The sequence below is a fragment of the Lactuca serriola genome, chromosome 4 (assembly GCF_051521515.1).
Source record: "Lactuca serriola cultivar US96UC23 chromosome 4, Lser_US96UC23_V15, whole genome shotgun sequence".
Classification (NCBI taxonomy): Eukaryota; Viridiplantae; Streptophyta; class Magnoliopsida; order Asterales; family Asteraceae; genus Lactuca; species Lactuca serriola.
Genome location: NC_136411.1, coordinates 80122943 through 80137252, shown reverse-complemented (window position 1 = coordinate 80137252; position 14310 = coordinate 80122943). Strand labels below are relative to the sequence as shown.

Genomic DNA, 14310 nt, shown 5'->3' with positions numbered 1-14310 from the left:
CAGTTGTCCATTTAACAGTTCTGAGGTGTATTTTTCTTGATGAATGAATATCCCTTGAGAGACTTGTTTCACTTGAAGTCCTAGAAAGAAGTTAATCTCTCTATTCCTGCTCATTTGAAACTTGTTAGTCACAAGCTTAGCAAATTCATCCACCATCTTTTGATCAGTTGAGCCGAATATGATATTGTCTACGTGTATTTGTACAAGCATAAGGTGATCACCATTTGCTTTTCTAAATAAAGTGGGGTCAATCACTCCTTGTTTGTAACCAGACGAGACAAGAAATTCAGAAAGGGTCTCATACAATGCTCTTGGGGCTTGTTTTAGACCGTAAATTGCTTTTTCAAGCTTGTAGCAGTGGTTTGGGAATTCAACACTTTCGAAGCCCGAAGGTTGTTGAAGATAAACTTCTTCCTTTAATTCTCCGTTGAGAAAAGCACTTTTGACATCCATTTCATGAACCTTGATGTTTTTGTGTGCTGCGTATGCTTAGAAGATCCGGATGGCTTCCATTCGCGCTACCAGATCATACGTTTCATCATAGTCAATGCCTTCAAGTTGACTATAGCCTTTGGAACCTAGTTTTGTCTTGTTCCTGACAACCGCACCAGATTCATCCAACTTATTCTTGTACACCCATCTAGTGCCAACCATGGTGTGGCCCTGTGGTTTATGAACGAGCTGCCATACCTTGTTTCTTTTAAATTCTTCTAGCTCTTCTTGCATTGTAGATATCCAGTATGGTTCGAGTAGAGCTTCTTTGATCGTTCGTGGCTCGACCAAGGACAGAAATGTTGCGTAGTGACAATGATCAGATAAGTCCTTGGAAGATCGAGTCTGGATTCCTGAGGATGGGTTGGAAATAATTTGACCTGGTGGGTGGTCTCTTGTCCATACGTGTAGACGGGGTTGAAGATGATCAGCAGCTGCGGCGGAGGGAATGTCTTTAATGTCAGAAGACTCTGCGGTTGGAGACATCAGTTCCCCCTGGATTTGAGAACATCCTACTGAATTATCTTGAACTGGGAAGGCTGGATCAGAGTTATCTTGGGCAGATGGTGAAGGTTCCCCCTAAAGTGTAGAAAGAGGTTCACCTCGGATATGCGAGGGTTCCCCCTGGATTGCGGATGGGTGGGTAAGAATTCTTGAATCTGTTCTTGTATCGATGTTCTCTATGTTTTCATCATCCGAATCCGAAGAAGCGTTTGATGGTTGAAACTCTCTGCATATTGGAGCTGCATCTTCTAGTACTGGAACCTTTATGGTTGCTGTTTGGTCCGGAGTTGAATTTTCCCCCTCAACCAGTGAGGTGGAAGTATTTAGCGATACTTCTTTGGACACGATTAGACCAGATACACCGGCATGTTTTTGCTGTGCTTCTAGAGACACGAGAACTTCGGATAGCTTCGCTGTGTCAATCGGATCAAAGAGATCATCATAGTTCACTTCGACTAGATTTAATGGACCCGAAGAGGCAGTAATATCACTTTCTAGAATTGTTGTGGTTTCAGTTGATGGAGCTGGGTTACGGATGTGATGGTCATCAAACTTCACATCGAAGCTTTCAATTATCAATCTTGTGCGTCTAATGAGAACTCGATAAGCGACCTTGTTAGTGGAGTAGCCAAGGAAGATACCTTCATCATACTTTGGTGATCTCTGTTGTTGATACGAAGCATCTACACCCAAAAATATGAAAGAATCGAACATTTGGCTTGCGGTTGTTAAGGCCTTCATAAGGTGTTTTGTTGAGACGTTGCACTCAATACTTCGATTTTGTACAAAACAAGTTGTGGCCACTGCTTCGGCCCAGAAGTAGAGATGAAGGTATGCAAAATTGAGCATAGATCTGGCGGCTTCTACTAGAGTGTGGTTCCTTCGTTCTACTACCCCATTTTGTTGTGGTGTGTAAGGAGCTAAGAAGTTGTGTGTAATCCCTTTGGAAACCAGGAAACTATTTAGAAGATGGTTGGTAAACTCGGTTCCATTATCACTTCGGATAGGTCTGACTGGTAATTTGATATGAAGTTCGATTTCCTTGATGAAGTTGATTAACACCTACGGTGTTTATGACTTGAGTCGAAGAAAGAAGACCCATGTGAAACATGTGAAGTCATCCACAATAACCAGTATATATTTTTTTGATGAAGATTGGCTACGGTAGATGGACCGCAGAGATCAATGTGGAAGAGTTCTAATGGTTCAGAAATTGAGGAATCAATCACCGTGGGGTGACTTGCCTTGAATTGCTTGCCACACTCACATGCATGACAGAGAGTATCGTTGCTGAACTTTAGGATTGGAAGACCTCTGACTAGTTCTTCGGTGACCAGGTTGTTGATGTATCTGAAGTTAAGATGAGCGAGCTTGCGGTGCCATAGCCAGCTGACTTCGAATACGACTTTGGATAGAAAGCATAACTGCGGTTTTCCTATGATCGGAGACACATGCAGAGGGTACATAGTATCTGTGGATCTGGACTTGATCAGACAATTGCTTCTATCACTTGTTATTACATATCAAAATTGGTCATCGAATTCAACACGATGGCCTGCTTTACATAGCTGACAAACACTGATGAGATTGTGTTTAAGGCCTTCTACATAAGCAACCTTTTGAATAGAGAAGTTTCCCATAGTGATAACACCGTAACCTCGGATTATCCCATTAACATTGTTCCCTAAAGTGACATTTCTACCGTTGCAAGTTGGCCTGAAATCTCGAAGGTATTCTAACCTTCCCGTCATGTGCAAGGAGCATGCACTATCGATTAACCATTCTTCTTCTTGTTCCTCCTTTCACAAAGCCTGAAAATTACACGGTTAGTTTAGGCATCCAAACTAGTTTGGAGCTTGGGAAAATAGATGACTTTCTGATTGATGCATGAAAAGAGGTTGCAGAGACTGGTTTCGTATCAACTTTTAATCCTAGTCCTGGGTGTTTGTGAGTTTTTGGAGTGTAGTGCCTTTTTGAAAAGTTATGAGGTTTCTGAAGATGATCAGTTTTGTCATGAGAAAATTTTTTTGACAATGACATTGAGAATGACATTTTGAAATTTTTTCTTTTGTTATGACACTTTGTTTGGTCAGCGGTCGGAAGGGTGTGGCTGATTTGTGACTGGTCCGCGGTTGGTAAGATTTGACACGTGAGCTTTTGGATTTAGAAAAAGTTTGTCTTGATGAAGATGTTGCACGTGTAGATACCTTGGATTTTTTCTTGGGATTTGGTAAAATGCCTTTACATTTGTTGAAATTTTGATGTGAGTTTAAAAGTGTTGGAGTGGGTAAAATACCATTCCATTTTGGATCATCTAGGGAATAGATTTGCGAACCATTGATTTGAAAAGACCTTTCTTTGTTTTGGGTTTTGTTAGATGAGTTGGGAATGGATGTTGAAATTGCACATTCCTTTTTGCATGGTTTCTTGGTGGGAGAGTTTTTCGAAAAATAGTGAGCAAAAACAAACTTTTCTGGACTCTTAGATTTTGAAAAACTGGTATGTCTTTTGTTTTTAGAAAAGATTTGTCGATTTGTGCCTCGAGATCGAATATCCTCTTTGAAAGACTTTTTTGCTAAGGTTTTTGGAGACCCGCAGTCATTAGTGTTCAATTACGGTTTCCTGGAAACCTTTGAAACATTTTGACACCGAGGGCTTGACTCATCAGAACTTTAAAATTCAGGGTTTTGAGAACATTGTCCTACTTCAAAGTTTTCTATGGGTAGTTCATGATGAATTGGTTGAAGAGTCACAGAACCTTTGACTGTGGACATAGGTAAGGAAGACTTAGCTGCCGTAGCGTAAGTCTGAGTTGTGACTGAAACGGGTTTTTTCAGAAAATCATGGCTGCGGTGAGAGGCACTGTGGTCTGAGGACAAGGGTGGAAAGTCTTGTGAGACTTCGGTACTTTCTATGACAATTTCTTCATCATCAACAGATGAGGTCTGAGAATTTGAATTGAGTGTGCCATAGATAAGAGGTTGATCACATGTGTGATCCGAAACCTCAGGCACAATTTCATCAATGACACAATTATTACTTAGATTATGGAGCCTACCGAAGTGTGTTATGATATCTTCGGCAAAAGTCTTGTCATTGACTGGAAAATGAAATTCTCGGTCAGGAGGGACATAAAGTCGATCTTTGTTAAGCTGGGGTGAGGAATCCTCTGTGGTAGGATATCCATTGGACCAACCCCAATTGTATGTATTTTCCACAGTTCCATTATTTACTAAATTTTCAATAGCTTCACTTTCATTGAACAATTTTTCTATTAAAATATTTAAACGTACAATCTCACTCTGACCTAAATCTCTTTGGTTCAAAGCTATTTCTAGTTGTGTTTCACTCAACATTCTTTCATTCTTTTTCTAACTCTAAATATCTTTCTAACATAGCCATTTTGAGTCTTTTGTTGTCAAGTTGTCCTCTCACATGAAACATCTCTTGGGACGCTATGTTCTTCTCATCTAAGGCTTTGTTGTAGTTTGAAAGGAAGACAACACAAGTGTCATTAAGATTGTCTATGAAAGGTTGACAGTCATCCATGTTATAGTTTAGAGTTCGGATCATGAGTTTTACATGTTCGACGATGCTTAAAGTTTCATCCTTTGCCATGTAGCAGTAGTTCCTTTCCAGCTTTGTAGACCCATCATCATCAGCAGTTGCTAGCATGCAAATCTTGCCTTTCCCTTTGATGTTGCTGATGTCTTCTTCTTCATCTCCGGATAACCAAACTTGATGGTCTCTTTTGACATGAGCCACATATGCCCTCGCCTTTTCCTTTTCTTCCAGTTCTTGAGCCATTCTAAGGTTGAATGCTCTATCTTTCACTACGTTAGCTTTGCAATCCTTTGCGAAATGATTCTCTTTGTTGCACTTGTGGCATATTACAACATCACTTTTGTCTTATGAAGTGGTACTAGAGTCACGGGTTTTAATGGACTGCGGTGCCTCCTTTGGTTGAGCGTTTTGAGATTGCGGTTGTGGGTGTGAACTTTTAGGATAATGAGAGTGATTGTTTTGTGGATTGAAACTACGGTTGAAAGGAGGTTTGTTGAATTGTTGATTTTTGCGAAAGGAGTGAGGTGGTAGTCGGTTGAATTGTTTACTAACTAGAGCAATAGCCTTCTGAAATTCTTCATCATCATCATACTCTAAGTCAGCTTCGTATGACTGCGGTATAGTATCATACGAGGGATAGTAAGATTGGTTGTGAGGAGCTTGTGCTACAAGAGCAAGTGGCCCTCCGAAGTCAGCACAGTCTTTGAGTACAGTGGATTCTTGTGCTTGCAATTCTCCATATAACTTATAGAGAGATAGGGAATGAATTTTCCTGTCTTCTTTAACTATTATCTTGGTAGTAGTCCAATGTCTTCCTAACCCGTTGAGAAATTGAATGTTTGTTTCATGGTTACTGCAGATGGTGCCAGCATTTGATAACTTAGTAACTATTAGATTGAACCTTTTGAAGGAGTCCTCTAAACTTTCACCAGCATGAGCCTTGAAGTTGTTGAATTCATTGAGTGCAGTTGTTAGCTTCTTATCTTGAGATTGTTCTGAGCCTTCATACAAGTTCTTGAGAACGTCCCAGATCTCTTTTGCTGATTTACAGTTTATGATAATGTCGAAGTTGTCAGGAGCAACTCCACAAGAGATTTCATAAAAAGCAACAACATCATCTTCCATTTTATCGAGATCATCCTTGGTGGGACAGTTCAAGAGTGGTTGTCCTCCTCCTAATCTGGCTGTGGTGCCATCAGTTTGAACAGGTGTAAGAACAGGGACATGTGGTCCTTCTTCAACAGATCGCCATACATCTCTACCAAGTCTTCTTAAGTATATTTCCATTCTTTGAGACTAGTGATGATATTCATTTGCAACCAATATTGGAGCTCGATTTGAGCCACCAACATTGTTGGAAACATTTAGAGAAAGTGCTTGTGCCATTTTTGTTTTAAGAAATGAGCTTCAGTGGTATAGAAGGCCCTTTGAAAAATCAGAGTTCCGTTTTTCAAAAAGCAACCACTACAGCTCTAATACCAATTGTTGAGAGAAAAACTTCAGACACACTTGAACAAACGTTAGAACAAGTATAGTTGCGAAAGTAGTTAATCTCAAAGGATCTAAAATCTCAACAATAATAAGTTAATATGTTAGATAGTTAGTTGCGGAAAAGTATGGAAACATAAATGACTGCAGGTAATATATCAAGTAAACACATAAGTTGATTCATAACATGGAATGCATTCAAACCAAGTTAATGAGTGAGATCAATCTTAGTGATAAAGTCACGAATGACTTGCTCCGAAGAGAATTATTAATCGGTTATGATCGAGAGGATTTTAGAGAGTAAGAAAGATATGAGATGCGTAAGGAAAAACTCGAAGATAATTCGGATTCAGAGATGAGTAAAGAGAGATTTGTATTGATTGATAAAGAATGGTCTCTATTTATAGAGACTTAATAAATACAAATGATTCACTCTCTAAGAGTAGCCATGCAAGGCCTGATGGACAATAGAGAGTATTACAGAAAGATAAATAAAAGTAAGCAAAGTACAAAAGATGACTGCGGTCGTCTAGAAGACTTTGGATGTAACTGTTGATGGAGGCTTTATTGTGGATGCTTGTAGACTGCGGTAGACAAAATTAAGAGGGTCACTTCATGTATCAACACTTTAATAATTACCCATCACTAATTCATCTTTGTAATTATCCATCCTTATTCTTCGCTATTATTTTTGTAATTAGTTATTTTCACTCATCTTTGCAATTAATATTAATAATAATAATTCGTTATTGTAAATACTTATTCTCATACCTTATTGTAATTACTATAATTTTTAATCATCATAAATGGGCCCCTGCATCACTATCCCCAAAAGGAACAACCATATTTACTACTAGTACGACCGACTCAGCCTAGTGCACTAAGCGATGCGCGACTCTCAGTCTCTCACCCACAACATTGTCTTTGATTTGTTACGTTCACTACTCTAATAATGCATATACAAGAGGTAAAAAGGCCAAAGCTTTACAAGTCATGATTGCATTCTAACTCAACCATGCAAAAAGTATCTTAGAACCTAGATCTAGCATGCAAGAGGTAAAAAGGCCAAAGCTTTATGACTTACAAAGGTCCAAAAGCTCTACAAGAAAGTGAGGAAGAAACTGGATTGCCAAGAGAATGCCCCACCAAAGTCTTTTTCCACTTCAATGAGCTAAAAACCACCAAATAAGCTCTTCAAGGTCACCAAAGATGACTAAGGACATCAAGCAAGTCAATATTAGGGTTTTTAGGAGGCTGGAGGTTAATGGAGGTTGAGGATGGGCAAACCTAGCCCTCTCATTCTCTTAAATACTCGAGCATTAGGGTTTTGGATCATCAGGCTGTTCTCACGTCATGATGCTTCATTCCTCACGTCGTGATATTCGAATACGCGGGTCAACAAGTCAATGGTCACTCACAATGTGACCACCACATCTCACGTCATGACCATCTTCCAAAAAGGCTTGAAATTCAAGAATTTTGGTACTCGGGATCGAGGTGTTACAAGAATAGACATCTCACTACAAATAAATTTTCATTTAGTGACATATATTTTTAATGACATATCTTTTTTATGCCACTATAGTATGCTTTTAGTGGCATATTTTATATGCTATTCGAAATTTAATATATTTAATGACACTTAAAATTGATGTCACTAATATTAAAATTTATTAATGGCATGAAAATTTAAAATGCCACTAAAAACTTTATATTTTATGTCATATATTTTTTATATGCCACTAAATTTTTATTGTGCAATTTTACTGATTTATTTTTGTGCCACTAAAAAGATTGAACTTATCCTTATTCCGTTTTTAATAATGAATCGGTGTTTAATGCTAAAAGGTATATATGAAATTTAACATTTCCCCGTTTCTTATACCTGTCCCCTTTTACTTTGTAGTTCTTAAAGAGCAGAGACTAATTGGTTTTTTACCCTAATCTCGTTAATCACTTTTCTCTCTCATACGCTCCGATACCTAACACCACCTCGAAACCGCCATTGCCGCGCACTGCTTCCATCTCCGATATCACAATACCAACGTTGCTACGCTACACCACTGTGACACTATTCGCCACTATACACTAGAAATTTAGACTCCGAACAACGAATCTCCATCTATTCTCTGCTCGACTTCAATCAGGTACTCTTTTCTTCACTCTAACCATCGAAATCGATTATCTCAACCAGAAGATAAGATTGTTTGGATGCGAGGCTTTAAAGTGAAGTGAATAATCAATTTTAGATAACCAGATAATCACTTGACTGGTTTAAGCTTCAAAGAATGGATACCTAATTCTATTACTTCCGTTCTAAAAAACGGAGAATTAGTTCCCAGATTCACGTCGTCACTTCAAACTTTACAGGGGTGTGCTCCCTATCGTTCGTCCCTGATTATCTTCTTCTCCCTTATAAATTGATTTCTTCACAACTATTGCTTCTCGATTACATACTTCAACATATATTCAACGAGTTTAGTGATGATTTCTTTGAGGGTTGATTTTGCAGACCTAAATTCCAATTACATGAATTGTATTTCTTGATCGATTTATTATGTTGATTTGGTCAATTTATGTATATGGCATTAGTTGATTTCTAGTTTGATGAGTCGTTGAGTCATTACTGTGTGATGGAATGCAAAATAGGATGAATAATAATATAATAGTTGTGTTCCTGCTTCTTTCGGTCATGTTTGTTATTGTTGGTATCTCCATTTTCAATTTAAGGATGTTAACTGTGAGAATAAAAGCAAAGGGTTGTTCCTAAGAGCTAGTGGATAAATAAGGTCGAATCATAGGTCGTTATGGACCAATTGCTTCGCCATTATTCATTCAGGGAACAATATTCCATGCATATTTATTCTCTATTATGCATCACATGCAATGAATTTATTATTAAATTTACAATTAGTAACTAAAGTTTACTTTACAGGTTCAAATAGTGAAGAACCTCGTAAAAGCCATTTGAAGAAAAAGGTAGGGGATATACAAGAGAAATCACTTTCCTTTTCAATTTAGAATTCTAAAAACTGCCTTTTATTTATGTTATGAAGTGTAAACTGTCATCTAATTATACAAAAATATGCATAAAATTATCATTTTTTTAGTATGCTTTCATTTAACAACTTATTATGAACCATGCATTTTGTTATTAGTAAGCCTATATGTTCGGTAGAAGTTAGTCGTTTGAATCTGCTTCATCTTGAACAGACTAAGGCACATATAAGTTAACATTGACTTTTCATCTGTGCCTTATTTCAAGATACTTATCTTTCCATAGCTTCTTTTTGTCAATGACGTTTAATTATTAAAGAATAATTTATGTAGGTTGCTTTATTGAGTGGTTTATTCAATGCTAATCATCTTGGGATCACTGGAGCTGCAAACTCAGGTTGCTTTATTTTCCTTATTTTAACATTTTGATTATTTATAAAGGGGAGAAAACTCACTAAAGACGACAATGTTGATACAATTAAGAAGGAGTTCAAAGTTTACAAGATTATATGAAGTTTGGGGAAAATGTTCAACTGCAATGAATTGTAAAGTTTTTTTTTTGGTACTTTTTTTTTTAATATTTAATGACTTTGTGGTTTGACATTTAAACATATTTGGCATTTATGTAAAATAGTGAAATTTTTATTCTTTTCTGTAGATTATATTTTAATTAGTTTTTTATTTTGTATCATAGCTAAAAAGTATATCACTGTTAGTAGTATAATTCTAGAATTACATTGGTATTTAATGGCACCAAATATATGTCATAAAAACTTTAATTGTACTATGGCAATTAAAAAGTGTCACTAAAACAACATAAATTCTAAAATTGAATTAGTATTTACCGGCACAAATTAAATATGTGCCACAAACAAAAATTCTAGTGTGATAAATAAAAATATGTCACAAAATCCTTTAAAATTGCAACGGCAAAAGAAATAAGCGCCACTAAAGGGTTTTAGTGGAAACATTTCTAGTGGCACTTATTATGTGTGCCGCTCATTCTCTGAAAAGTCTTTAGTGGCTTATTTTGTGGTTTTTAGTGACATTTTTATGTGCCACTAAATGATATATTTTTTTGTAGTGCTTAATAGGAAATTTGTGATTTTATTCGTTATATAGTTATAGTTAGTTATAGTTAGGCAGTTACTTACATCATGTAACTTTATGAAAAATTTGGTACCATGTATGTCAAATTGGAATAGTTGTTGTCATAAAACATATATACAACATTAAATAATTATTACAGAAATGTCCTAAGGCCACATTTAGTGAAATATTCCAACATTTATCGTTTGTTGAAGTGTTGTTATAACCTAATAATATGGCGCCACCTTCAAGTGCATGAGTTTCTTCTATGATCTATGTGAGCAACACGGGAATGTTCTTTGACGGTTTAGCGTCGTAGAGGGCATCTACGATGCCATATTTGACAACTTGAAGTTGATTGATATTTCCTCCTTTCCAGATACAGATCTTTCTTTCGAGAAAGTTTCCGTCAAACATGCAATATCTTCGCCTCTACTTGTCTATTTATTGTCGAGTTTACGCCAATCTCTTATGTATTCTATAAATTGCATATATAGTTTATAATTCTATCAAAGTCTGGTCATTCTTAGTTTAACAAATGAAATTTAAATGAATAAATATAGACCAAATACGCCTGATCATATGGGTGAAAAAGTTTCAGTGGTTGGAAGTTGGAACTCCTAACAAATGGTTAAAGGCAGTTTTCTCACCCATTGGTCTCTTGTTGCCTATACCTTCAATTTTTTCACTTTCCTCTAACTTTGATCATTTTCCGACTTTTAAATATTTAGTTTGAATTTTAATTCATATGATTTTTCCTTGATTTTCAAATAAACATATGCTTAAATAGCTTCTTAATTTTAGTGAATTGGTGTCAACTGTCAATTTTTAAGAATTTGTTAAAAAAATTCAAATTTAGCTCCATCATATATGAAATGTTGATTTATAAATCTTCAAAAGACATCTTAGAGCTGAATAAACGTTTTCCTATTTGAATTCTTGAATAGAGTTGTTGCTTACTTTCATTTTGAGTCACCTATTTAGACAAAAAGTGAAACTAGGTGTATGTAACCGTTTATAAGAGAATGATACATTGGTAAAGTGATACAAAACACTATTAGAAAACATTGATATTTCTGACAAAAAATTAGCCGTGGAAAAAATCCTACAGAAATACCTATTGAAACGAACGAAAATTCAGTCATCCATCACCGAAAATTGTCATAAAACCCATCGCTAAGTTTTTTTTTCCGGTAATATGAGGCTATGTGTTTCCGTTGGTAATCATGGTAAAATGGTTGAAATCGTCACTAAAAACTATCTCTCCATGGCAAACTTGTCCGTAATAGTCATTCCAACGAATTTGGATGTCGTAAATAAGTCATTTTTCTAGTAGCTAGTATAGTGTTGCTTCTATTTAAATATTTTCATTTCATTGGTTCGTCCTTTTGTATGGATGTAAGACATTCCGTTATCTGGAGTCAAGACATGTTATTTATTTCGGATTTGAATCTTATCTTTGCTTAATTAGCATTGAAGTTAGCATTTTTTTCGGTGTATTTTTTATATTATAAATGAGTTTCAAATAACGACTAAAGATGAACTAAACATCCATAACTTTGGAGTGGGCAATTGGATTGAGTGGAGAAGATGTCCATTAGTGTTTAAACCCCCCCTGTTATCTATATTTTCATTTGTTCCTTTATACTTTCCCTTGGCCTAGCTCCTTGCGTAGGCGAGGTTATTTGTTTTTTTCTTATTTTTTCTTATTTGTTGGTTCCAAAAAAAATCAATAACTAAAGTACTTATTAAATTTGCAATTATAGGATACGATAAATTGTTGTGTTACAAATTAAAACTATATTTCATTAACAAAATGCACATCAAATTTCCACATACATTACAAACAAATGCTCCATTTATTTAGAGCATTTGTAATATATTTAGGAGGAATGCGATACAATACTAGAAATGTTATAATTAACACACACAACACATCTTTTAACCAAAGAAAAATAGAACAATTAAGTCTAAACGCATCAGAGTTACTCGTTAGGGGAAGCTCGTGCAAATAGTCCAAAAGCTGGATTTATAACCGTAAAACCTCCATCAATTACTAGATTATGCCCGCTCATGTACCTGGCCTCATCGCTTGCTAGAAAAAGAGTAGCTTCTGCAACATCCTTTTCACGTAGCGTGATCCCTTTGAGGTTTGAATAAACGTTTGAGTATTTCTCTGGATAATCTTGTGTATAATTTGCTGTTAAAGGCGAAGGGATAAAATAAGGTGATACGCAATTAACACGAATCCCATATTGTCCAAGCTCAGCTGCCGTGTTCTTAGTGAGCCCCACGATTGCATGTTTTGAACTCGAATATGCATGAGAAATGATTCCACCAATGCTCCCAGACACACTTCCCATCATAATAATGCTGCCACTGCGAGCTGGGATCATGGCTCGAGCTGCATGTTTGGTTCCTAGGAACACACCAGTGACGTTAACGTTCATGACTCTTTCAAAAGTTGATTGATCATTATCAACAATGTTCGGCTTTCCATCATCTAATATGGCTGCATTGTTCACCATTATGTCCAACCTACCATATTTGGCGAGTGTCATGTTGATGGCACTTTCAACATCTGATTCAATAGTCACATCACAATGGACAAATGAAGCGCTGTCAAGACCAATATCTTTACAAAATGCATGACCTAATTGGTCTTGGATATCGGCAATTACGACTTTGGCTCCATGTTTGATGAATAGCCTTGCTATTGCTTCGCCGATTCCCTGAGCCCCCCCGGTGATAAGTGCTACTTTCATTGACAACCTAAAGACAAAATAGGGTTACAAGAATTGTTCATCAATCACTCAGAATCTTAGTCTAGTTTCATTATATTGTGTGAAAAAAATACATATGAATGAAGAACGAGCATCTAGATAATTACCAGATTACAACATAATTTTGATTTTTCCATACATCGAAAATCTATCTTGAAAACCTAGCTAGTTTTGATTATTTAATTACGTCCAATTAAATATATCTTGAAAACCATCTAAACAACCGTTAGATCAAATTTTATATGTGGTTTGATGATTTAATTTGAATGATTCTACTTGTATATTTATTACAGATTTAAACTTACAAAAGATTAGAAAACCGATCGAACTTTATTCTAAACTTTTGGGTCGCTAATTTTGTTTTTGAAATTTACTATATTTCTTTCTTGTTGAATCAACTTTAACTGCTTTGTGAAAAAACTCACTAATAAGTTAAGTAATTTGTGATGAAAAATACGTTTTGTTGAAGCGTAGTCTTATCAGAGTTGAAAAACAAAACTATAAATCACTTGCCAGCATAATTTGAAGATTCGTTAAATAAACCCGATCTCAATTCATCTTAGCATATTTGAGCATAAATTTTTGAAACTGTTTTAAATTGATATTCGCAAATTAGATTCTAAATTTACTTGATAACGTTGTTTTTATAAAAACTGATAGAGGTACTATCATGTTTCCAAATATTACTGGAATACAACATCTAAGTGATTATTGACGACATATACATTAATTAGTTTGTTTAGTGGGTATAATAATAATAATAATAATAATAATAATAATAATAATAATAATAATAGTAATACAATTGGAAATTTATCAAGTCAATAAACTATAGGGTAATAGCCTAATCGGGTTACCTGGAGACAACTTCTGAACTATTTTCCATGGTTACCGATCGGATAGATAAGCAAATAGTGTTTATATATTTGCTATTAATTTGATCAGAAAGAAATGAGCATTGAGATGATATGCCAAGCACTTTGATGCCTTTAAATAGAAACTTTTTCCTTACTTAATTAGTTTATTCCTGAACATAAGTTAACTGGCCTACCGATTCTTGCAATTTGCATACTATCATATGATATGATCAACATGAAAGGAGTTTCTAACTAATATATATATATATATATATATATATATATATATATATATATATATATATATATATATATATATATATATATATATATATATATATATATATATATATATATAATCAGTTAGAACTCAAAAAAATGGTATGGAGATAGGGATGTCAACAGAGACAAATGGGACGGGGGTTGCATCCCCCGCCCCCGCCCCCAAAATTTTCCCGCTCCCCCGCCCCCGCCCCCGTTCCCCCGCCCCCGATTGATTTTGGGCTAACTTATTTGGGCTAAAATAAGTTCTTGTT

At 35.7% G+C, this 14310-nt stretch overlaps 1 protein-coding gene and 1 long non-coding RNA gene across 2 annotated transcripts; one reads left to right on the top strand and one right to left on the bottom strand.

Moving 5' to 3' along the window:
• The first annotated feature begins 7913 nt into the window (after positions 1 to 7913).
• Positions 7914 to 9693, top strand: LOC145101978 (uncharacterized). Its single transcript, XR_013705961.1, has 3 exons — positions 7914 to 8195; positions 8984 to 9027; positions 9379 to 9693. It is a non-coding gene; the product is annotated as an uncharacterized LOC145101978 (long non-coding RNA).
• Positions 9694 to 11974: 2281 nt separating this feature from the next.
• On the bottom strand, positions 11975 to 13910 carry LOC145100211 (secoisolariciresinol dehydrogenase-like). Its single transcript, XM_079037576.1, has 2 exons — positions 13775 to 13910; positions 11975 to 12906 (listed from the first exon to the last, which is right to left on the bottom strand). Exons 1-2 carry the CDS (start codon positions 13801 to 13803, stop codon positions 12120 to 12122), a joined length of 816 nt encoding a protein of 271 aa, XP_078893702.1. The 5' UTR covers positions 13804 to 13910; the 3' UTR covers positions 11975 to 12119.
• Between the last annotated feature and the right edge of the window lie 400 nt (positions 13911 to 14310).